Here is a 26,525-nt window from a genome sequence, read left to right as displayed (position 1 = left end):
TTTTCCAGCACTACTAGGCCTATCTAGATCTCGACTAATATTGAACTGCCCAAAATTAGGAAATGCACTACTTTTGTTTTCATTAGAAGCCACGGAACGCTCAGCTCAGCGCTCCTGATGTGAGCTCAAGGACAGACAGGTCAACACTTGTATCTTATGGGATACACTGAATTATTATCTAATATTCAGATCATGATACATTAAAACCCACATGCTTTCTCAGGATTAAATAGACCATCATAAAGCATGGGCTACAAAGAATATGTGAGACTGAGGTAGAGAGAGTCAGAAAGAATTCCAGAGAAAGTTGGAAGGGTATATAAGTAAGGATATATCATACTATTACTTCAAACTCTTTTGATATTATGATTTTTATTAACATATTCTAGAAAGCTGTTATTCAGGGAATTAAACTGATATTCTTGGCCTCAGGGGTTTCATAATAATTATTTCTCTTTGTCATTCTGATATTTTAATGAAAAAATACTCAAAACTTAGCTGATAGAACTGTCATAGAATGGACATATCAAATGAATTTGTAATATAGTGTTAAAATGCTCATTTTTCTCTCTGTAGTTTTTCTGAGTCTAAAAGGCTCATTTAGACTATTCTAATTACATCCCAGTTACCACTGCAACTTGTCCTTTCATTCCTTTCTATTATGTTTGGTGTAAGACAGAAATACATAAAAATGTGTGTGCCAGCCTGACTAAAGTCCTCGGTTGAAAGTCTTGTTGAAATTCACAGCTGTTCAGAAGCATTCAGAGTTAGTGTTTTTAGAAAGGACAAGGGTGTTCCCCAACACTGACCTGGTTACTGCTGCTCATCTGTCTTTAACTGAGGGAAATTGGTGGATGAGGGGAAGGCTGTGGATGTGGTCTATCTAGACTTCAGCAAGGCCTTTGACACTGTCTCCCATAATATACTCCTGGAAAAGCTGGTAGCCCATGGCTTGGACAAGTGTACCCTCTCCTGGATTAGGAGCTGGCTGGAGGGTCGGGCCCAGAGAGTGCTGGTGAAGGGAGCTGCATCCAGCTGGCAGCCGGTCACCAGTGGTGTTCCCCAGGGGTCTGTGTTGGGTCCAGTCCTGTTTAACATCTTTATTGATGATTTAGATGAGGGGATTGAGTCCATCATCAGCAAATTTGCTGATGACACCAAACTGGGAGGGAGTGTCGACCTGCTGGAAGGCAGGAGGGCTCTGCAGAGGGATCTGGATAGACTTGAGAGATGGGCTGATTCCAATGGGATGAAGTTCAATAAAGCCAAGTGCCGGGTCCTGCACTTTGGCCACAACAACCCCCTGCAGCGCTACAGGCTGGGCACAGAGTGACTGGAAAGCAGCCAGGCGGAAAGGGACCTGGGGGTACTAATTGACAGGAAGCTCAACATGAGCCAACAGTGTGCCCAGGTGGCCAAGAAGGCCAATGGGATCTTGTCCTGTATCAAAAATAGCGTGGCCAGCAGGACCAGGGAAGTGATCCTTCCCCTGTGCTCTGCGTTGGTGAGGCCACACCTTGAGTATTGTGTTCAGTTCTGGGCCCCTCAGTTCAGGAAGGATAGTGAGGTGCTGGAGCGGGTCCAGAGAAGAGCAACAAGGCTGGTGAAGGGACTGGAGCATAAGTCCTATGGGGAGAGGCTGAGGGAGCTGGGGTTGTTTAGCCTGGAGAAGAGGAGGCTCAGAGGTGACCTCATCACCGTCTATAACTACCTGAAGGGAAGTTCTAGCCAGGTGGGGGTTGGTCTCTTCTCTCAGGCACTCAGCAATAGGACAAGGGGGCATGGGCTTAAGCTCCGCCAGGGGAAATTTAAGTTGGATATCAGGAGAAAATTCTTTACAGAGAGAGTAATCAGGCATTGGAATGGGCTACCCAGAGAGGTGGTGGATTCACCATCCCTGGAGATTTTTAAACGCAGATTGGATGTGGCACTGAGTGCCATGATCTAGTAAATGGACTGGATTTGGACCAAGGGTTGGACTCGATGATCTCGGAGGTCTTTTCCAACCCAATCGATCGATTCTATGAAATAACTGGGGATGAGAAACTGGGATTTAAAATAGGGATATGCTCCAGAGGAATGATCCATTCAAGTTTTTATAAACTGATTAAGTCCTACCAAAATGTTCCTACCTGACATACTTTTTTCTCTTTGACTTAGCATCTTAAGCCTTGTTTTGTGATGAAAGTAGAGAGCACATTGTTTGAAGAGTTCTCAGTTGCAGGAGAGCCACAAGTAGTTGCCACATTTGTTGCAGTTTATGTTTATTTGACTAATAAAAGAACTCTGTGTCAGAGCATCTCACCCTGTTTGGATTATGCTCTAGGTTTTCCTTTCTATTTTTTTTCCTTTTTTAATGTGAAATCATTTCAATATGAAATAATATGTACTACTGACAGCCACTTCCAATTTCTCTTTCAAGTCCAAATAGTACTGTCTCCCTCACATCCCAAAATATAATTTTCAGATTGCTTAAAAAAACAAGTTAATCCAATGAATGCAAGAAGGAGAAAAAAAATAAAACAGAGAGGAAAAAATGCAAACAAAGAAAGCTTTTCTGCTCATAGAATTGTCATATCACAAAGAAGTCTAATGAATATTTTCTGTTTTGAATACTTACAAGCTTCTTGTGGCAGTGACCAGGCTGTGAATGAAATATTTGCTCCTCTTTCTCCTGATCACCTAAAATTACATTTTGTCTTAAAATAAGTGTTTCCTCATTAATCTCATTTCCTTTCGAATTTGTCAAGTCATCAACTGGTATTTCAGACCCACCCTGCAAGGTCTTACTGCTTTCTGTTGCAGCCAACTCCTGTAAAACAAAATGCCAAAGGTCTGTCTATTAACACAAGGTAAATGCCAACACATGGACTAGGATAATATTCAATTTAGATTTTACTCATTAAATTATTATGCTCTCTGAATGCTTTACACTAACAATTTCTAGCTTTCAAATATTAAACTGCTATAAAAAGACAGGAATACAAAATGATATTCATGATATGGAAAGACCAAACAGGGTTACTTGTCAGCTGCTGTAATTCAAGTTTGCTCTTGTCACTTTAGATATTGTGTTTTGTCTCTGAATTACAGAATATTATGGTTTATCCTTTTACTTCCCTTTTCTTGCTTTGAAAAGGACCTTGAGTCCAAAGACAACAGAGCACTAAAGGCTCAATCTAAATCCTTTTCTAAAATACTAATCCTGTCAAAAGGAAACTAGAAGGAAGAAAAGCATAAGTAAAGCTTGGCAAGCTGGAATGTCAGGCAGGGAAACATTACAGAGCTGCCAACAGCTCTAGAGGAGGAACTTGGTAAAATGGTGATGCCTTACACCTTAATGAGGAAATTGGATACTTGTTAGAGAATATTCATATGGCCTATTACAAATCTGACATTTTTGACTGTAAGCAGTAAATCAGAGGTATCTTCTATAAAAAGTTACAAGATACAATAGGTCGTACCAATAATTTTCAACCCATCCTGCTGCCTTGGCTTAGAGCTTCACTTCTGGTGGATGAGAAGCTTGAGATGACCCAGCAGGGTGGGCCTGCAGCCCAGAAATAACTGTGTCCTGGGCTGCATCACGACAAGCATGGGCAGCAGGTCAAGGGACGTGATTCTCCCTCTCTGCTCCCCTCTCCTGAGACCCCACCTGCACTGCCGTGTCCAGCTCCAGGCCCCCCCCAACATCAGCAGGACATGGACCTGCCCAAGGGCACGGAGATGCTCTGAGGGCTGGAGCACCTCTGCTCTGGAGACAGGCTGAGAGTTGGGGTCGTTCAGCCTGCAGAAGAGAAGGTTCCAGGAAGACCTTAGAGCCCCTTCCAGTGCCTAAAGAGGCTCCAAGAGAGCTGGAGAGGGACTTTTTATAAGGGCAAGTAGTGACATGACAAGGGCTAATGGTTTTAAAGGGAAAGAAGAGAAATTTCGATTAGATGTTATGAATAAATTCTTTCCTGGCAGGGTGGTGAGGCACTGGTATAGGTTGTCCTGAAAAGTTCTGGATGCCCCATCCCTGGAAGTGTTCAAGGCCAAGTTAGATGGGCTTTGGAGCAATCTGGTCTAGTGGAACTAGACCTCCATCCCGAACTGGAGGATCTTGAAGGTCCCTTGCGATCCAAACCATTCTATGATTCCATGACTCAGTGATTATCAGAAATAAAAACAGGCGATCCCTGGTCCCCTACAGACCAAGGTATGAATGACTGGAACACTACTATGCCAAGAGGAAACACTGGAAATCTGATGTGTGTCTATTAACTCTCCAAAACAACAGCAAAGAAACTAATGCAGTCTATGGATGTCAAGAGGAAACTTAATACGAAACAAACAGCATTATCCTGGCTAAAGACTATTCCTGTTCTTGTCAACTGATAGACCTCCTGCATCCCATCACTCAGAAAGAGGCCTGACAACCTTTAAAGTGCTAAGCACTGTGGCTCTTGGAAGGATTTTTAATCAGGTCTGAAATCTATCAGCACTGGAACTTCCAACTTCTGGGAACTGCAGAAATGACAATTTTTCTCATGGATGTAAATGTATCCACTCATATTTCCTTCATGAGACTACACAGTAATAGGAAGAAGGAATACCCAGAGAAAGGAATTTCTGTCCACAGCAATAATGGTAGTATACAAGAAGCATGGAAAACCATGGAGTGCAGCACCTATGCAATACCATAAAAGGTACAAACTTGCCAGCAAGCCATTCCTGTAAAATGTCAGGTCTGCAAATCCTAAAATTCAATGATGTTTTTTGTATCACAGAAATGTTTATATATTCAAATACATATATACATACACAGATGCATTTATAGAGACACAAAGAGAAATGAAGTGTGAGAAAGTATTGCAAGAAGCACATGTTTAATTCAAAACGACATTTCCCTAATTCACATACAGAAGAAAACAGAAGGAACCACTTATTATATGTAATAATTTACAAACCTGTTCTTTCTTTAAAATGTCTTGGGCTTCCTGAAGTAGTTTTTTCTTGGTCTCTGTTTCAGCAAGACTAGATCTGTTTTGCTCTTCATATGCCATAGTTACTACAGCCAAGATCAGATTGAAGAGATAAAATGAGCAGAAAAAGATGACTCCCATAAAAAAAAAAAAGGAGGTCACTCCAGATGTACGGATAGTCTGTGAGGAAAAGGTAAAAGTTGTGATATATTCTTAACAAACTAATGTTTACAATACAATTTCAAACTAACTTTACACTTTTTTAAAATGGCAGAAGAGGAGATGGCTCAAAATTAAGCTTTGATACAATAAAACCCAAAAACCATGTGAGCTTCAAATGGCAAGAAGAAGATATATCCATTTTAAAAAGTCCTAATTAATAAAGGTTGATGGAAAAAAAAGTCAAAATGGACAAAAAGTTACAGAACAAGGTAGAGGATAATTCTTGGCTAGCAAAGGCATTGCATAGACATAAGGGATCCAGAGAGTTGTCTACATGCATTTTTATAGCATTTCTGAAAAAAATCCCCACCAGAATTCAAAAGTTACATTCAGCTCTCTGAATCAAAACATCAAGCCTCCAAATTTTTAGTATCAGTTGTCAAAAATGATCTGAAACTAAAGAGTTGAGCCAAAAGGTTTGGTGAGGAATCAGGATGTGTCAAGTCATTCTATCAGGTAATAAAAGTACCCACCTGTCTGTAGAGACGCTCCCAGGAATCCTGTGTCATCAGACGGAATACAGAGAGGAAGGCCCAGCCAAAATGATCAAAACTTGTATAACCAAAGTCAGGATTCTGCCCAATCTTCTGGCAGGTATAGTTTTCTGGGCACTCTTTCCTAACCCCAAAATAAAGATTAAACAATACTTACTTGGAGATTTAACGGTACCTGAAAGCACCCAATAAACAACACCAGTTTTGTTCAGTTTATCTGAAAGTCCTTTTCATTATTCCCCATTTTAATTCTGCCAGAAGGGCTGATTTATATCAAACCATCCTAGAAAACCATTTGTCTAATCAGAGTAAACTAGACAGAAATCTTAGTGTAGGACTAGACAAAAATTCTCTCCTGATGTTGGATATGTGCAAACAAATACACAGAGGGGGGAAAATGGAATTATTTTTACTTTTAAATAATTCACCAAGATGAAGAGAGGAGAGTTTCTGACAGGTCTTTACTGATCTCTTCTTCTCCTCATTTATATCATTCTACCTTACCATTACATTCCCCGTGGTTAGCAACAAAGTACATACATAACTGGTTGCATCCTTGTACTTCATTCTTTTTCTGAGGTGAAATATATGCCTTTTAATTTAATGACACACACACACCCTATCCTCCTGAAAAATCCTCACCATTCCTTTAGACCAGAAATAAAACCACAGCACATCTGGAGGAACAAATTAAGAAAGTACTAAAACTGCTTTGTTCACTTACTCGGGATCTGAACTGAACCCACAGAGCAATATGTCAGAAGAGCCATTCATTCTGTGGCAGATATCTAATAAAAAATAAATCAAGGAATCATAAAATCAGAAGTTGTCAGTTTGCACAGCCTTCTGACAGGAAACCATACATTTACTGCACTTGATAAACACCCTGATGGATCAAAGCTCTGGGAAGCTGATTCTCAGCAGATCTGTCTCTACGACAGTTTAAAAAATGTGGCAACTCTTTACTGCACAACTCACAGGGTAAGATCTCATTTCTTTACCAGATTCTCTGGTAAAAGTAAGAATCTCTGTGAGAAGTAGGCAAAATCCCTGAAATATAGAAAAAGTGATGGGAAAATAACCATACCCTGTGCAGTACTCCTAGAATTAGGATCCCTGTACCATGCACAGGTAAAAAGGCAAATGCTTATAGAAAACTCAGCCCCATCTATCCCACAGCCTGCTGATCTTTCTCCAAATCCAAGAGTCACTAATTTCACATTCACTTGTCCCAGAGACTTCCTATTAAGACTCGTGCAAATGGAAGGGTTTTCCTTCTTGGGAGAAATACACACAAGTTCAGTTTAACATACCTCTGAAATTCAAGACATTCATAGGAAAATACACAAATTATGTAAAGAGAGAAAAGAATAATATTTACCTTCATCACTTGGTACATAGATCTTGGGATCCTTACATAATGAGTCATTGTACTCAGTATTTTTGAGGACACATTTGAATCTTAAATTGCCCATAAAAAGCTGGAGGCCTATTAGGGCAAATATACTCAAGCAAAATACAGTCAAGATCAACACGTCAGCAAGTTTCCTAACAGATTCAATAATTGAATTTACCAGGATTTTCAAACCTAGAAAAATAAGATCCAATAATATGCAAAATGAGAAGAGGAATGTAGTGACATTCCCATATGACAAGACACAGCATTGCAAGGATGTTAAAAACAATCAGAGTAAAAGGGTTTGTAACTTCTGAGTATTAAATGTAGTAAAACAAAGCATAGCAGTGAGTAAAGCATTTTTCCCTAAATTTCCTAATCATAATTTCTTTGGTTTCTGTTTAGTACTAACACTAATTTTACTATCTTGCAAATTCTAAATTAAGATGGTATCCTAGCAAAGTCATGCAAGGAAACAAATGAAAGTCTCAAATATTTGAAAGTCAGCATTCTCAGGAAGAAACCAGAGAAGTTTAAGCCAATGAATCTTAGCAAGCTAATTAAGCTAAGGGAACAGAAATATGGGGGTATAACCATATTGTGTTAAGAGAACACATCAAATAGAGGAGGCTGCTCCAGGAAGACTAAGGTTAAAAGAAAAGGGCACCGGGCTAATTAAAATTGAACATTAGTGATGGGATAAAAAGTGCAGAAATTAAATTTGCCTTTGTCAAAACCATTTGGAGGAAAAATTATTAAAATAATTCTGTTAGGGTGCTGCTGAGAGTTACTACAAACTGTAAAACAGTCACACCTTGAGATCCCATCAGCAGTCACAAGAAATGACCAGAAAGCTGAGGACAAGAACAGGAGAGGAATCAGAATTAGCAGACTGGTGAAATGGAGAGGATAGCAGTAAGATTGTTCCTTACCTGGTATTACTGAAATGGCTTTCAAAGTCCTCAGTACTCTGAAAGTTCGAAGAGCTGAAACATTGCCCATTTTTTTAAACGTAGTAACGTACCTATAAAATGAAACCACATGTAACTGAATGGCAAGGATGTAACTTTTCAAAGCATAACCATGTTGAGCCAGTCTATGACTATTTTTCTCTTTGCACATATGCAAATGGTGGTTCAAGCACAGTAACTCTTTAGCAGGTAGGAGGTCAAACACTCTCAGGAATTTCAGCAACATCAAATCATCTGTGGTTTTGTCCCCTGAGTGTAAAAGAGCAACTGAGTTTTACTTACATTATGATAATAATAGAAAGATCCAAGCAGTTCCACGGATCTCGAAGGAAGGTAAATTCATTCCAAACAAATCCTCTTGCTACTATTTTTATCAATATTTCAGTAGTATATATGGCAGTAAAAAACCATCTGAGGAGGAAAGTGTATATTAAGATTATAGAAATAAAAATATTAATGAGATTGAGTCACATTCAGGCACATTCAGGCATTTTCTATGATAGGACTGGTTACATTACTTTCTGAAGCATCATGGCTGTAAGATGTGTCCCTGAATTCTAGTAAGATTCAGATAGTAAATCTGTAACCACAAAAGTTCACAGAAGCCTACGATACTATTTCTGGGTGAAGGATAGCTCACACTTCCTTAGCAAACATTTTTAACACTGTGTTTATATTCTAAAGCAGGCTGGAAAATCTCAAAGCCTCAACAGTCTGGCAGAACAATAGAACAAAAGAACAACTGAACAAAGACATATTTCAGCCTGTAAAGTTTGCACATTTTATACAGTTATTCTGACAAATATGCCATAACGGAAAGCAAACCTACAGAAAATTAAGCTCTTCTTATCACCATGCTTACCCCAAGATAAAAGGGGCTCTGGGGACATTTTCAAGATTTAATTCTAGAACAACAAGTCAAGTTGCACTGGATACAGTGCACAAGCACAAAAGGTAGCAAGACATTACAAAGAGATGCCTTTCTAATGGGAACAACTGACCCAGGAGTGTCACCAGGAAACAGGAAGAAAGAACAGAATGGACATTTATCCCTTTCTAGTTTTTGCATGAGCCAACCATAACAGACATTCAGGTTATTGCTGTAGAAGGAGAGATATTAAGTTAGAATTCTACCCCACAGTCTCTCTAAAAGGCTCATTCCTTAAAAGAAAAAATGGGCCAATCTTCTATGTCACAGCAGATGGCAAAATTAGCCAACACAGAGGAAAGGGCACATGGTGTGAGCCTCTGAGAAAAGGCACTGAAGCTCCACCAAAGACTGGGAGATATAATAACAATCCTCAATCTTCCTCAAAGGTCTCAGTGAAATTTTTCAAGGCCCTGAATTAGATCACCACATTTTTTAAAATTGTATCCATGGAAAAAGAGGGAACACAGAGCCACTGGGATACTTACTCAGTCCACCTGAGTCTTGGTGGGAGCTGACGTACAGTCATAAGCACACAATTGAGTAACACGGTACATATAATAAAGGCAACAAAATCTGTGAATAGTAAGTTAAGGAAAAAAATGTTATATTATAAAACAATGAAGTTCACAGAAGGTCCTGATTTCCACACAAAAAAAATATAGGCATTCAAATAATGACTTTGGTTTTGAATATGCTCAGGACATTTCATGTGTTTTCCAAAGAAACTAAGTTAGAACTTAAGTGGGACATAACATGTTTAACAGAAGAGATGAGAAACATAAATCAATGAAAACCAGTTGAAAAAGCTTCATTAATAATAACCAATGTTCTTTGAAACTGGGATTCCATATCCACACGTTAGCAAAACACCCCCCTGCTCTGCAGGAGTTCAGAAAGCTTTCTCACTTTGTGTGGTAGGCAGTGAAAACGTGTATAAGAAAAAACATTCATGACAGTTCACCTGCCATCTAATAAAACTGTTTGGGGTGTTTTTTAAATAAACATTGTTCTTAAATGTAGGGTTTAATTGAAAGTGAATAGTAAATTTAGTAATTTTTAATAGTAGGATTGCACATTCAAAGTCAGATAGAAACTCCACTAAAAGGATCTATTTCTACAAACGAAAACAGATGTTTAGCAGAAAAAGCAGAAACTACTCACTTGATGGTTTTGCATCTGCAAATCCTTCACATTCTGACATTCTCCAAACAACAGTTATATTGTTTCAAAAATATGAAAGATGGGCACTCTTCAGAACATTCTAAACTTAGGAGAACAGGAGACTCTTCCAGCAAAGCTTCACCATAAATCCCATCTTTCATATCTTAATAACTAGGGAGTCCCTGGTTTGCTTTGCTTGTTTGTTTGTATGTTTTTAATTTAACCTTGTGACCACATCAGAGATTTCGAACAAGTTCTGGAAAAGGGCTACACTATCATACAATAGCCTCTAAAGGTTGTTTCACACCAATATCTGCAAAATTGATTTTAAATATCAGCTTGTACCAACATCATGGAAATATCTCAGCTGTTGTAACATTAGATTCAATATAACTTTTAAAAGATCTCTATCACAGCCATATATATATCACAGTTTATGTTCACATTCATATAAAGAAAGGAACAGAATGACAGAAAATGGTACAGAATATTTTAAAATTCAAATAAGGGAAACCAATGAAAGGATATGAATCGGTCAGAATTTTAATTGCTGCTTTTCTGACTGGATTAAAAGGACCAAATATACACAAGGCAGGTGTGGCAGCAAACCGGAAAATAGTCCTCTTTTTATTAAGCACCATAAAAGTCTACAAAGAAAAGATTCATAGGATGTGAAATATTTAAAGGAATTAAAATTTCCCCAAAAAGTAAATGTTCATGTTTTCAAGTCTGCATCTAGAACTATATCGAACTGCAATTATGAGAAAAGCTTTCCTGTTTTCTTACTTGGAGTTGTGACCTGGCCATACCCATTTGGAAGGAAAGACAGTAACTCTATAAAAGTGCATTACTGCCTGAGAGGAAGAAGCAGTCATGAGAATGAATGCGAAGAGCAAGCGATCATATTCACTTGGTCAAAGTAATTAAATTACTTAAGGCAATTAACTAGTAATTACTAATCTAGAACGGCAACAATAGTCACAGTCATACTCCAAAGTACCTTACTCTTGGATAGTTTCATAGGCTACAAAACCTTATTTACAAAATACATATTTTGTAGGACTGTCAGAATCCCTGACATCCACAGGAAAAATTAAAAATCTGAAGTATCCCTAAATTATCAAGCAACACTGTAAATTCCTTCTAAGCTACCTCAAGTTCCACGCAGCTCTGTAGTTGTGCTACATGTAAAAATGAGATATCATGAATGAAAAACACGGTTTCCTAATCTACATGTCTTCAACTGAATCAGCCTCAGTTTCTCTTCATCAACACTATTACTTTGATTACTTGGAGAAAACAAATCTCTGGAAGAACAAAGTCTTCTGCATGTTCTCCCTTTCAATTATTATATTCCAATGCCTTGCTGGTCATTTCATAAAGACAGCAGCACAGCACTGCATGGAACCTCCAGCTCTTCAGGTCAAGTCTCCCTCAACAGTAAGCAATCATACAACAGACATTTAATTGAGGAGGGATTCCTACAGCATCTACTTTAGACACTCCCACAGAAAACAACACCAACCCCTTTGCAATCACATGGAGGATTTGCAATATAAATATGGTACAATAAACAAAGCCAACGAGACATAAAATAACAGAAAATTAATTTACAATGCAAATGCATGGATTTGCTACACAGAGTGATGGAAATATCTCAAATATGCCTCCCCTAATTGGTATAATCTTTGTAATTCAGTGAAAGCATCTGCAGTTCCAGCATGACCTACTCTTGGACAGGCCCTGTTTATACCACAGGGAGTTCAGCCTCACAGGCATCATAGAAGTTGCTCTGCAAAACAAAGAATCCCTTATCCCAGAATATATTTCCTGTAAAATTGTGTATTTTGTCTTCATAATTAAATCTGACTGCTGACTGGAACTGAAGATACCTCTTCATGGTATAAAGCAGAGCACACCTTAGCACTCCTGCCCCAAAAGATGTCAGGAATGTTGAAAGACCTGTCTGCACAACAGTCAAAACCCAGCATCTCCCAACTAGAGCTTTTACTATCTCTTAAGAGTTCAGCAGACAAAGTTAAAGCAAAGAAATGCTTTTGGAAGTTTTAACCTTGTGGTCACTGTAGTATGGATCAAAATCCTCCAGGGGCTCCCCAATGAGCTCTGATGGAATGTCCCCATAAAGACATGGCAGCTTTTTGCAGATTTGCAGATCAAGCTGGGGAGTAAGTTGTTCTTCAACTCCTTGGTCCTTATGCTTCTCTTTTTCTTTGTCTGGCTGCTTTTTTTTCTCAGCAATTCTTTGCTCAATTGCAGCCAAGGACTCAGGGGTGAAACGTCGAAAGCTGTTAGTTTCTGATGACCAAGACAAGCGATCCATTTTTCCTTCTGAAGGTTTGTTTCCAGTGCTAGAGGCAATTTAAGAAAAAAAGCTATGAACAATTAGAAAATAACAGAAATAATACACAACTTTAAACTACTATCTATTAGATAAATGATTTCTGACTTCTATGAAACCCTGCATCAAAATATAATAGAATAGAGTAGAACAGGAATTTCAGTTGGGAGGGACCTGCAACAACCATCCAGTGCAACTGTCTGAGCAATTCAGGGCTGACCATGTTAAAGCTGTTCCTAAGGGCACTGTCCAAGTGCCTCTTGAGCACTGACAGGCTTGGGGCATGGACCACCCCTCTAGGAAACCTGTTCGAGGGTTCAACCACTCTCTTGGTAAAGAAAGGCTTCGTAATGTTCCATCTAAACCCACCCCCAGTGCAGCTTTGTACCATTCCCACACATGCTGCCACTGGATACCAGGGAGAGAAGTTCAGCACCTCCCTCTTCACTTCCCCTCCTCAGGAAACTGTAGAGAGTATTGAGGTCACCCCTTGGCCTCCTCTTCTCCAAACTAGACAAGCCCAAAGCCCTCAGCCCCTCCTCACAGGACATTTCTTCCAGCCCTCCCACCAGCTTTTTTGCCCTCCTCTGGGTGCATTCAAGGACCTTCACATCCTTCCTAAATTGTGGGGCCCAGAACTGCACGTTGTGCCCCATGTGAGGGAGGCCACCCCTGTGCTTGCTCTGTTTGATGCACCCAGGATATAAGGCAAAACCAACTAGAAGCTCATTCATTTAAAAGAAAGAGTAATGGAAAACAAACCCCCAACAAAGATCAACACCTAATTCTTTGAAACACTCTGCATTTTTCATTGCTGAGGTCCAGCTGTGCTATTTCTGTCTTGTGAGCTCACTTATGGACCATAGGTGTTAGAGAATCAACACCCTCTTGCAATTACAGCTCTCTTCTTCAGATGCCAATATATTCCTTTAAAAAGAATATGCAAACAATAATCTTTGCACAACCATTTTGTTTGGGTTTATGGGACTTGGGTGGTTTTTCTTTTCCTCCTCTGGGACTTTCCAAGCAAGTTCAGATCTGATCAGGAACCACAGCTCAGAGATTAGAATTTGTCATGGTAACAAAATGGAAGCATATAACCAAAGAACTGGTACTTTGCCAAACCACACAGACCCATTTCCAATTGAAAGCTCAAAAGATAAAGTGAAAATCAAGATGCTCTTTCTTTTTTTTTAACTTTTAATAATTCTAAGAAGATCGAGTTGATCTTCAAAGCAATTTTAAGGACAATAGAGAGACTGAGCTTTTAGGGAGCTATATTGACTGTAATAAATGAAACAAAGAAAACTGTTTTAGCATATACAAACACTGTTTTAATATTAAGAATTTGGGAGATGAATTTTTGAAAAAAGTGAATACTGAATCTGACAAAAGCAGTGATCATAAGCAAAGAAACCTTACACATTCCCTTCAGCAACAGTGACCAGAAGTCAGAACTGGACAAGCATTCATGGACAATGTGAGAGGATTTCTTCAACAGACCTGTACCAGCCACATACTAGTGCTCATATAGAACAACAGACTTTTGGGCCTTTCAACAGCTGCCAAGTATTTACAGGTTGTGACTTGGGTTAGGAAAGAGGAAGCTAAGAATATGTGACTGAAAAAAATCCTTGTGATATAGATGGGTAAATCGTTTTAAAAAGACAGAGTGACTACTCAGAATTCCTGAAGCTCAGCTGAACTCAGTCACCTCGTCAGCTGCTGAACCAGCTGAATTTTTAAGTCAAGACACTGAGGTAAAGTGTTACCCTTAGAAATAATTTCAGTCTTTGCATTAGACAGAAAAGTCTCCCTAGTTACTGATTCTGGGAGGGAAGACACAGAACCAGCGTTCCCAGAAGTAGCTGAAGGACAACTGAATGTGATTTCTTCTGGAGCCTGGGAGAACAAACCTGGGTGTGTAACTACAAGGAAATTGCAACAACACACTACGTAAAGTGGGCTGCTGAGGTGAACACAATGCTCAAATCCAGATCTGCTCTTTCCATTACAGGGCATGAAAGAAATTCCCATTTAAATTCAATTAAGAATTGAAAATGCTGCACCAGGTGTTGATATCTCTGGTTCCATAGCAGACAGTGGTCCATCAGTAACAGATAGAAATGCACTGAGGGGACCTTCAGTTACTAAAGTACCACTCTTGGCAGGATCAGGGATACAAAAACACATCTTCAAATTCAACTTTTGCTTTTAAATGAAAGTGGAACTTATTTATTTCTCTCCTCTTGAGAGGAAGTGAACTCAGTGTGCATAGCTAGCCCTGCTTTGAGGTCAGTCTGACTGGCTTAAGGCTGACTTTGGGTACTGCAAAAATGACACAGCAGCTTTTCAAGTCAAAACCTGAGGAATTCCACAGAGACTGATCAAATTTACTGAACAAATGACGTGCAAAGCAATAGAAAGGGGTGAACAACAAGCCATTAACTGAAACAGACACTGGGCACTACTAAAGTACAATTTGCTATTAAAATTTCTTAAGATAAAAACAGAGCTTTGGGACAATTTTCTAGAATAGCAAAGTAATGCCAAAAAAATGAATCTATTAATACAAAGTGTCAGAGACACAATTTACAAGATGCTTCCTGGGGCAATGACTTATCACTAGAGATGATAACTAACAGATTTAGACTTTTGGATTGAAAAACAAAATACAAACTCAAGCCTTACACACAACTCCTTGATTTGGTTCCATTTATACAAATTTCAAAACTCCTTTCAGTTCCCTAAAAGCACAAAGAGTTCCTTTTAGGTGTGGCAAGGTAACAGCAATCAAACTATTGACCATTAGATCTCCAACAGTCCATAAAAGTGAAATTTAAACTCATAGAACTTCACAGTAAAACACAAGCAAAGTCAGTAAGGGGCATTTTGAGGAGTTTCTCGAGACAAGAAAACTAGAAGGAACATAAACATAAAAATGTCCTTATTTATGTTTCAATCTAGTTTTAGCACATATTATAACCACTTCTGTGCCCCAAATTATTTCTATCCATTTCCTTCTCAAGAGCCACCCACCGAATATTTCCTGTGAGCACCTGGATCTGAAAAAATAAAGAGTAAACTAACTGCTTAGTTTGGTGTTAGGATGCATTTAGTAGATTCTTCCACATGGGAATAAAGATGTGTTCATTTCTTCATCTGGAATAAGAAAAAAATGAGAAAGCAACTCAGAGCAACACCTCAGGAAACAGGACAGACAAAACTCTCTTTTCTGTGCTGTACAATACCTTGCCAAAAGTTACAGCTATCATCTACTCCATTTTCATAAAGAGTAAATACTTCAATAATTATCTCAATAGTTATCCGTCTCAATCATTATCAGCAGACCTAACAGATTTTAGTCCTTTATAAAATCAAACTTGGACATTTTAGAGGACTATTGCTGTTTCTAAATTGTGCAGCCATTTCTGCCACCTAACAGTTTGTCCCTCATTCTCCACTTCCCACTCCTAACCCGAACCCAAGAAACCTTTTTGTTTGGATTATTTGGATAAATATCTACCACTGGGTTTTTTTGGAGGTTCTTTTGGGGGGACCATTGTTTGGTTTGGTTTGTTTTTTAACAAATGTAATGCACAAAGGTATTCACAATATCAAAATAGTAATATATTATATAATAAAATATGCTATAATATAATCACTCATTACTTCCAAAATCAAAAATGTGTGCAACAAGCTGGACTGTGCATTACCTAAACATCTTGAAAAAAATCACCCTCCAGCATTTTTGTGAGAAATGCATTTCAGACCTCAGCGGGTCCCGCCAAGGTGTTTTCTGCTCCCTGCAACTGCAAGGACTCACTTTAACAGTTTAGGGAATAACACTTTTTATTAATACAATTTGGGACAGGTTAATAAGGTTCAAAGGTTGTCAGTGATAATACAATCTACTGATCCAGATATTAAGCAAGTACAAGCTCTGATACGAAGCAATCTGCTAATATGCTATGGGGTAAGCACAAGCAAAAGCCCTAGTTCTAAAAGCAGCATTTAATGTGTGTAGAGTGTAGTTCTCACCCAAGGCGTCCCTCTGGGGGGAGAGAAGATGGACTCAGCCCGTCGACCGATCCCAGCAGTTTCGGTGGAGGTCTTCTCCCACTTTCCCCCTGTCCACAACCTACTTTTATACTACTTTATTTGTGTTTGGGTGGAGTTTGAGTGGCTCTAGTCAGAAATACCTTTTGTTTCTGATTGGTCTACATAATGGGAGGGGGTGGTGGTTGTGGCTTGGCATCTGAGGAAGGGGTTTGATGTGGCTGTTGGCTTCAGCAGCAGAACATCTTGATTCTCCCTTGTCAGACAGGCACTGTACGGTCTCAGTTCCACAATGTTCTCCCATTCCGCTGGGATCAGAATGGAGGGGGTCACAGAGTCTCCACTTGCTTCCACACTCCGTTCTGTTCCTCTGAGCAGATGTTTAACATTGTATTGGGGAGCACGTCGACCTCAGTCTGTCCAGGGAGTTGCAGCTGCTTTTTACCCTGAAATTCTGAATCCCATCTAGGTTTAACTCTCCCCATCATCCCACAATGATCTCACTGACAACACTGTACAAATGGAAAAAGTGCTTGGGTGATACCTTTGAAGAATAATCACCTAAGTATTAATCCACGATTTTCTTTCTGCTGAAATTATAGTTACATTTATGAAAAGCAAAGAGGGATTTTTGTTCAATTGGAAATATATGTGTAAAATATAAGAAAGCAAAAGGTTCCTTGTTTCAAATGTCACTCTGAGGTTTTAATCAGCTGAACTTTCAGGCATGCATTAAAATATTGGCACCCCATTTACCTTGTAGCAAAAGCTTTTGGTTAGAAATTAGAGTTATATATTACTGTGTTTCATTCCTGAATTTCTATTTTTTATTATTCCCAGGCTATGGTGTATGTTCATTATACCTTTTACAGACAAAATCTTAAAGTCAAATACACTATCTCTTCTATACAAGGTCAGAGCCCAAAATACATTTACTGTCACACTGTGCCATATATTCCATTAAAAAATGCAAGCCTTGTTTGAGCAAAATAAACCCACAATATTTATCCTCAGATCTGAAATTGCTTGTATTTATTTAAATAAATGTATAAAGCCCGCTAGCAACAGGTATTGGACAGTAACACAAACACATTAATGGCAAGACCTGATGGTGAATATTTCTCTTAGTTACATTAACAGAATCCATTACTCTCTAAAGTTTTTTTCTTCTTTATTGAGTAGGATATGGATCTTCTCTGATGATAAGAGAGTTACTGTGGGCTTTGCTGGAAGAATTCTACTGAAGGAACTATGCTATCCTTGAAAGCCAGGCCACCCTAATGCAGGCAAACACACAAACAGTGATCAAACACTTTGCTCGATTGGTACCATCAGTGAAGGAAAAAACTAAAAGTGGTTTTGAAAGAGATAAAACCCCAAGTGTTCTGTGGGGCAAGCAACAGTAAGACGTTTTAAGTTGCAGTGTAAGTTATTTTTCCAGTAAGTAAGAGAATGTTCTTGAGAGAAGTTCAATTAAGAGAGCAGAATTTTGAAGATCACTAAAGCATCACTATAATGGCACCGTAACTGCCATGGTCAGAAGCACCCACATTTATAGGGATGCACCACCTAATGCCATGAAATGAAAAAAGCTCTCTTCCTGCACATATTTATTCTGCTGCATCTTCTCCATCCATCTGTCCCTGTGAAAAATGGGGCTCAGGGAGTAAAGACAGACTCCAACAGAGCCCTCTTTGCACACTGTAATATCTACAATTTCAAAAGAGAGAGGACAGACAACTAGATCTTCATCTGCAGCACTTTAGGACTTGCTGCTAACACCAAAACACTTAGACAGGTATCTTTTCTTGAGCTGGGGAGGGGGGAGAAACCCAGCCTCATAGTAACAAAGTTGTTTACTTCCCACTTTCATTCATTATTCCTCAGAATACTGAGCAAAAAAAGGATAAGTTTAACAACAAAAAGATAATGATCATTATAGAAATTACTAAAATTAACTTCATTACAGAAATTACTGTTAATTTAGTCACCATGGTCCTGACTTGGATCTTTCTCTTCCATTAACTGCAAAGTACAACCCTCTTCTTTTTCCTCCTTATTGCTGGAGCACAAGACAAATATTTTTTGTTGGTAGCACTACATCACCATTAGTTTAATGACTAAGAGCGTACAGATGTCAAGAGCAGATAAAAACCCCAGATTTTTGCATATTTAAATATATTTTGTAACAGTGCCCTAACTCTAAACATTAGTTGCTACTTTAAATTACAGATCAGATAAATGCAGACATTAAAGATATCAAGGCATTTGGCAGTTCCTGCACACTGCATGACCCTCTTATCCTCAAATTCTATCCAGCTGCCTCATCCACCAGCTTCCCCCTACTGAGAAATGCTCTGTGGTACAATCTGAAAATCTGTGTCTCCTGTTCAGTGGGAAAACAGACACTTCACACATTCCTCTCTCTTAGAGGGAAAAGGGTTCATACAAGATTTCTCTTCCTATTTTTCCCATTTTTGGGAATGAGACAGCTACTTCAGTTCCTCACAAATCCAGCAAAATTTACCTCCTTTTCCAATTTGATTGACCCTTTCCCTCAACAGCTCAATGACCACAGAACCCCTGGTATAAGTGAGACATCTGAAATTCACATAATTGAAAAGCTCCTTCTCACTTCAAGATACATTTGTATTACTAAGATATTATGTGTGAAATAGGCTAAAATTACATGTTGGATACAAGATCCCAGGTGGATACAAGAGGGAATAGAACATAAATTTCCAACAAATAAGTCACTGTCATCAACGGATGCATCTGTAAATCTAATCCCAAAATTTGCATACTGACCTATTCTATAGCCTATCCATGTATGATTCACTCAAGCATAGGAAGTTTGAGTAAAAAAGTATTTTACAGAGAGAAAACACACACATTTATCAAAAGTTCAATGGAAAAATAAAACTCATTTTACTTACAGGTTAAAAACTTCCAGTAACTTTAACCATAACAGTTGAAAGGAAAATTACCCAAGCCTGAGAAAAACATTTCATATTTTCAAGGAATGGATATTGCAAAACAAAACCATACCATGCTCAACTAGATCATGTCACCTACTCATGAAAAACTCTATTGAATTTCAAATAAAGTATCTTTTTGTATGCTTTAATTTAGGTTAAGTTTTTCACAGAGACAGATCACGACTGTTAATTACAGAGTTTGTTGCACCTTCTGGTTATGATTTACTGTCCATTAGCCAACACTGACCACAAGTGAGTCTGAGACAAACACAGTGATGACAATGATCCTCCATTAGAATCACCAAATTCAATCACTGTTCACAGAGAAAATCCCACAAAACACAGAAAACTCAGCTGTGCACATAATAACGAACAGGTATGAACACAGACATCAAAATACTCTCCTGAAAGCAAAACATCAAATTCTGGAGAACAGGGAGTGGAAATCGTGTCTGAGGGAGCACAGGTCTGGTAGATTTTTTAGTTTCCTTAAGATATTTACCCCACAGGAACAGAGGATGTGCCTTTTGGGCATAATAAAAATAAGCACAAATCATAACCATAGCAAAAAGCTTTTATTAACAGAAATCAGCTGTTAGTTTTGCCTCCCTACCACATGCAATGAAAAAAGCTTTCCAAGTATCTTTAGAGCTAAAAATCAGAACGTTCCATTAGTGAAGAGGAACTGTTTACGTGTTGTAAACCTGAACAACTGATTCCATGACAGACAGATTTTCTCAAAAGAAAATCATAAAGACTTACAAATGAATGAGAGCTTTAACACTCTGTGGGTCTTCAAGTTGAAGTTAAAACCCGTCAAATGTGGACCAAAAAAATGGAACAAGTATTTAACAGGACAGACAATTAAGTACCAAAACAACTTGTGAACACTTGTGGCCTTCTCAAAAACTCAAAAACATTAGTGTCTCATCACTTTAGACCTTTGTTTTTGCATCCCCACCTGGCTCTATATACATATATACGAACACATATGTACACAGGGAATTCATAACAGATTTGCATAGGGAAATAATTCTTTATAACACAGATCTGGAGCACTGTAACAGTTGTTAACTCTGATGCTTACAGTTCATAAATGATATTTCTTACAAATTTATGTCATGAAAGAACTTCACTGCACAGCAATAAAATTTCATACTCTTTGGTAATTCAAGCATTTGCATTGGATACACTTGCCACGAAAATTATTTGCAGAGATTTCTGTTGACTGCAGCTGCAAATTCAGAGAATTTGCAATCCTTGTTCCCGTCCCTAACCTAAACTGGCATACAGGGAATGCCATTCCCGCAATTTGGGAAACACTATAACCTCTGGCAGATCCCATTAAGAGTGATTTCTAAGTAATGCACACGCATTTATTCCAATACAACCTCAAAGGCATCTTTCATGGGCTGAATTAATTCAATTGCTGGCCAGAAGCTTTGGGATTCTCCTTAATTTCAAGGCTGACTAATTTCAAGAACTAGATGAGATTCCAGGAATGTCTTACAAAATATCATAACCCTGGAACAAAAGTAATAAGGACACCAGGAAACAAACAAACAAACAAACAAACAAAAAACCCAACAAAAACAAGGAGTGGGGAAATCCATCTTCTTTGTTACACTTGGAACACAGAATAACTAAATATTACATACACAATAAAACCAAAAAGGACACACAGAGAAACTGATATCATGCAAAATATCTAAAGGCATGAGTCTGTCACAGAAAACAATGAGGGGCTCTGGCAAATAAATATCTGTGAGATAAACAAAAGGTGCACCCCAGACTGTCTTAGGAAAGAATCTAAGTGTGTAAAGTACATGGTGTATTTGTCCAGACACTAATTTGTGTGATTCTCATTTCCCTTTTTTCATGCTGCACAATGAAATAAGAATCACACAGACATGAAATTTGGTATTTGTTAAATAGCTAATTGACTTTACAGAACAACAGGAAATAGCTTTTATGGGAAGTACACATTAAATGCATTGCTACACAAAGTAGCTTCAATGTGTCAAGAATGAAACTCATAAAAATTCTGTAAAACCAAACAGCTTTACAAATTAAAAACCAACAAAGAATCCATAGATTCACAGAATGGTTTGGGTGGTAAGGAACTTCAAAGATCATCTGGTACCAGCCCCCTGCCATGGGCAGGGACACCTTTAACTACACCAGGTTGCTTGGAGCCCCACCCAACCTGGCCTTGAACACTTCCAGGGATGGGGCATCCACAGCTTCCCTGGGCAACCCTCGCCAGTGCCTCACCACCCTCACAGGGAAAAATTTCCTCCTAGTATCTAATCTAAACCTTCCCTCTGTCAGTTTGAAACCATTCCCCCTTGTCATCACTCATCCTATCACTACCTGGCCTTGTAATTAGTCCCTCTCCATCTTTCCTGTCGGCTCCCTTCAGGCACTGGAAGGCCACAATCAGGTCTCTGCTGTGAGTGCACATCGATGGCTCGTGTCCAGCCTCTCACCCACCAGCACCCCCAAGTCCTTCTCCAGAGGGCTGTTCTTGATCCATTCATCCCCCAGCCTGGATTGATACCGGGCATTGCCCTGTCCCAGGTGCAGCACCTTCCACTTGCCTTTGTTAAACCTCATGAGGTTCACATGGGCCCACTCCTAGAGCTTATCCAGGTCCCTCTGGATGGCATTCCATCCTTTTGGAGTATCAAGTGCACCACTCAGCTTGGTGTCATCTGCAAATCTACTGAGGGTGCACTTGATTCCTTTGTCTGTGTCATTGATGAAGATATTAAATAACACTGGTCCCAGTATGGACCCCTGAGGGACAACACCTATCACTGATGTCCATCGGGACTCTGAGCAGTGGACCACTACCCTCTGGATGGAACTGTCCACGCAATTTCTTATCCATCTAACAGTCCACCCATCAAATCCACCTCTCTCCAATTTAGAAAGAAGAATGTCAAAGGCTGTACAGAAGTCCAGACAGACGATATCTGTAGCCCTTCCCTTGTCCATTCATGTATCATAGAAGGCCACTGGGTTGGTCAGGCAGGATTTGCCTTTGGTGAAGCCTTGCTGGCTGTCTCAAATCACCTCCCTGTTCTCCATGTGCCTCAGCAGAGCTTCTAGGAGGATCTGTTCCATGATCTTCCCAGGCTCAGAGGTGAGGCTGACAGGTCTCTAGTTCCCATAGGCCTCCTTTCTACCCTTTTAAGATGAATGCAAGGTTTCCCTTTTGTCAATCACTTGGGACTTCACCTGACTGCCAAGATTTTTCAACTATCATGGACAATGGCCTGGCAACCACATCAGCCAATTCCCTCAGGACTCTGGGATGCATCTCATCAGGTCCCAAAGACTTCTGTACATTCAGGTTCCTTGGGTGTCATGAACCTGATCCTTACAGTGGGAAACACTTTGTTACAGCAGTGGGAAGCATATGATTTAAGGTACTTTCTGGGGCAAATGTGAAATGTGTTCATTGTTTACTAACCTTTTTTCAAAGGTAAAATGAAGGCTTGTTTTATTCCGTTTAGCCACGTGTTTCAGGCTAATGGTAATTGTCAAAGTGCTTCAGATGCTGTCCTGTATAAATTATGTAGTTCTATTGGATTCTGGACTGGGGAAGAATGAGGCAATGTGAAATTTTCTCTGGAAGTAAATACTGAGCAAACTGCCTTACTACATTCCAGTATGCATTAGTCCATTAGGAGGTTGATGGCTTCTTTTCATAACACAATCATTTTCATGCATACTCTAAAGTAATTTCTTGTCTTCTTTTGAAGGTATTAAAATTCTGACAGTTTTGTGTTATTCTTCGGTAAAATGACACAATAATTTCATTCATAAAACCGAATCATCATTATCCATAATCAGCAATGGATTATTCATTTAGTAAAAAGATAATATTGTGTCTTCAAGGGCAGTCATCATCTTTTGTATATTTGATTTGAAATTTAATTTGCTTATAGAGAGAACCTTTGCTTTTTACACTTTTATACAATTTAAAAATTTGGTTTTGCTTTTTTTTAATGCATAAAAAAACTTTTAGTGGATTGTCGCTGCTATTTATGTCTACAATGCAGCGTTTGCTCAGCCTGTCAGATCAACAATTCATTAAGGTGAAAAAAAAGTACAGTGATCCCTTTGTATCACAGAAACATTGTGGTTGGAAGAGATCTCTGGAGATTGCCTAGTCCAACAAAGATCATATATACTGATGGCTGCTAAAAATGTGAGTATCACAATAATGATAATTTTCTGGTTTCTGTGTGTATGTTTATAAAGCCTGAACTAACTGCAATATTACAGAAAAAATATGGTAGGCAAGGTTTTCTTTGTTATACAGTAAATCTTTCAGTCTTCCATCATGTTTGTGTCATTCCCCAGTAGGAAACTGGTAAGATGATCCAGTCTATAACATTAGCTGTTTGCTTTTGGCTTTGGAAGAGAAGGAGTACGGTGTACATACATGAGTCTAGGGACTATTTTTCAATTTCCATGAAAATCTGATCTTCTTTAGCTAAATTGTGAATTTCTGAGAACGCTACAGTGAGCAAAGAGCTGTTGAGCCAAAAAGGAAGTGGTGGAGAACCCAACAGGCCTCAGGAATGAAGCCCGGATGTTGAGATAAGGAGAGAAGGAAGGATGGAAATGCCCAGAATGTAAGCACTGAGTGAATAATCATTGTAATAAGGAAGAGTATAAAGATTAGATTTCCCTAACCACAGTAGCTTCAAGAATGCTCTGGAACTTCCCAGATTCTTCTGCATGCTGCTGCATTCTCTCTTGTGAGGCTTGACAGTCACAGTATTCAAATAAAATGTTAAAAGCTTTTAGAAATACACTGTAAGAGTGATTTGGAGCCCTTAGAAGTATGAATTTATGATGTAAAGTTCAGATGGATCTTGTCTATAAGAGAGAAGTTGAAAGGAAACATGATAGCAGCTTTCAAATAGTTAAGAAGAAATGTGGAATAAACTCATCTTCATGTCTGTGAGGAGTGAAACAAGAAGTAACAGACTGAGATTGCAGCTCAGGAAATTCAGATGAAGCACGAGAAAAACCTTTTCTTGGCAGTGAGAATAGTGAAGCAGTAGAACACATTGCATATGAAGGTTTTGGAATCACCATCTGTTGCAACTCGAGACTAAACAGATATCTCCAGGAATTACATCGGTGGAGTTGATGATGTTTTGGGCTAAAATGGGAACTAATTGGCTTTAGGACATCACTTCCAACCCCTTTTAAAAAAATGTAATTATACAACCAGTCTACAAGTACTACAACTATATACAACAAGTAGAAAATGTTTTGCATAAACAAAGGCCTCTCTAATCCTCCAGGAAAAGCTCTTTTGGGTTCTGCAGTTGGGATAAGAGCTACATAAATTCAAGATATGAAGAAGACATGCATTTTAAGAGCTGCTAACCACTGAAAAAATCCCCAAAGGACATGGTAGATTTCACATAGCTTAAAACCGAAAGTGTTGTAGCTTATATATAATTTATGGGCATGACTCAGATGTAACTGTTTGAATTTACTGTATTTAGGCTGTCCTTTATGGGATGTGAAACTTGGTGGTTTGAAATCCTATTTAACCTTTTTGTGTGACTAACATTTCCTGGGATATCATATTCTATGTCTGCATATGCAAGGCATTCAAGTAATACAACACACTATTTTAGACTCCATCATGTCCAAAATCTGCTGTAAAAGCCACAAAAACACATTCACAGAACAATGTAAAATGAGCACAATTTTTGCTGTTGGTGTCTGAAAGTGGTGTGCCTGCAACTGCAACTCTTGCTGCTGGATTAAAGGAGACAAATTGTTATCGCAGCATTAAATTTGTCTTAGATTTGCTTAATCTAACCTCTAAATACTTGATTTTAGTTCAGTTATTAGGAAGAAATTCTTCACTATGAGGGTGGTGAGGCCCTTGCCCTGCGGATGTTGCATCCCTGGAAGTGTTCAAGACCAGGTTGGCCAGGGCTTGGAGCAACCTGGTCTAGAGGAAGGTGTCCCTGCCCATGGCAGGGGGTTGGAACCAGATGATCTTTAAAGTCTCTTCCAACCACAAGTGTTCTGTGATTTTATGAAATACTGCAGTTAAGGACCGACTTTGGCAAAGCACATTTCATTTCAGAATCTGACCCTCCACTTGCAACTACGATGAGGACACTGTGCATTCTGCAGTGCTAGAGAAAGTGACCTGTATCAAAATAAGAAACATTTAAATTAGCAGAAGTAATTAAGTAATCATTATGTCTTCTTAGGGTTGCAGCCAGCATTGAAGAAGAATGGCAATACCTGACCCAACACCACTTTGTCAACTAGACTATAGCACTAATTTCCACATCCAGTCTCTTAATCATTTCCAGGGATGGTGACTCCACCACCTCCCTGGGCAGCCCATTCCAGTGCCCAGTCACTCTCTCTGTAAAGAACTTCTTCCTAATGTCTAACCTAAACTTCCTCTGGTACAGCTTAAGACTGTGACCTCTTGTCCTGAAAAAACAAAAAGTGTCCCGGAGGCACTACAACACCGTGATGATGTGCTGAGCAGCAGGAACAACCTCTGGGTCCAACTCCCGCGCCCAAAAATCCATTTAATATAAAGTCCTCTCATCAAGGACACATCAGATATTAAACTGGTAAGAACCGAGAAGAGCACTTGATCTTAGTCAAAAGGCCACAAAGTGATGCTCTAACCAGCACCCCTATCTCTTATTTGGCAACACAACCAGGCTGTCCCACCCCCACACAGGAACCCTCTGGTCATTATTGGCATATGCAAAACTCCTGATTAAAAAATTATCCAATTATTATTGACGTATGAAACTGATTTTCTTTATTCGAGTGGGCCCTTTCTTATTTCAACACAGGCCTTTTGGCGTCGCTTGGGGCAGCACAGAACAGGACGAAGACAACGAATGAACAACAGAAGAAAGGGGAGCGCCCCGACTCGCCCTGAGGGGCTCAGGGGGCCGCGCTGAAGGAACA

The 26,525-nt window shown here is 39.1% G+C and overlaps 1 protein-coding gene and 1 non-coding gene across 2 annotated transcripts in view; both read right to left on the bottom strand.

The window, feature by feature from the left end:
* LOC113986460 (sodium channel protein type 5 subunit alpha-like) overlaps positions 1–15,630 on the bottom strand; it is a 36,982-nt gene extending 21,352 nt beyond the window's left edge. The window contains 11 exon segments of the mRNA XM_039380646.1: positions 2,621–2,812; positions 4,950–5,144; positions 5,660–5,804; positions 6,405–6,468; positions 7,062–7,268; positions 8,009–8,100; positions 8,330–8,458; positions 9,464–9,553; positions 10,668–10,786; positions 12,211–12,508; positions 15,589–15,630. Of these exon segments, the coding sequence (XP_039236580.1) occupies positions 2,621–2,812; positions 4,950–5,144; positions 5,660–5,804; positions 6,405–6,468; positions 7,062–7,268; positions 8,009–8,100; positions 8,330–8,458; positions 9,464–9,553; positions 10,668–10,786; positions 12,211–12,480 (1,503 nt within the window). The 5' untranslated portion in view covers positions 12,481–12,508; positions 15,589–15,630.
* A 10,410-nt stretch (positions 15,631–26,040) lies between these two features.
* On the bottom strand, positions 26,041–26,226 carry LOC113991478. The gene has a single exon (XR_003541921.2). It is a non-coding gene; the product is annotated as a U2 spliceosomal RNA (small nuclear RNA).
* Positions 26,227–26,525: the final 299 nt, after the last annotated feature.

Source organism: Pipra filicauda, unplaced genomic scaffold, assembly GCF_003945595.2.
Source record: "Pipra filicauda isolate LSUMZ 115617 unplaced genomic scaffold, ASM394559v2 scaffold1_size10287979_pilon, whole genome shotgun sequence".
Lineage (NCBI taxonomy): Eukaryota > Metazoa > Chordata > Aves > Passeriformes > Pipridae > Pipra > Pipra filicauda.
This window is presented reverse-complemented; position numbering and strand designations above follow the sequence as displayed.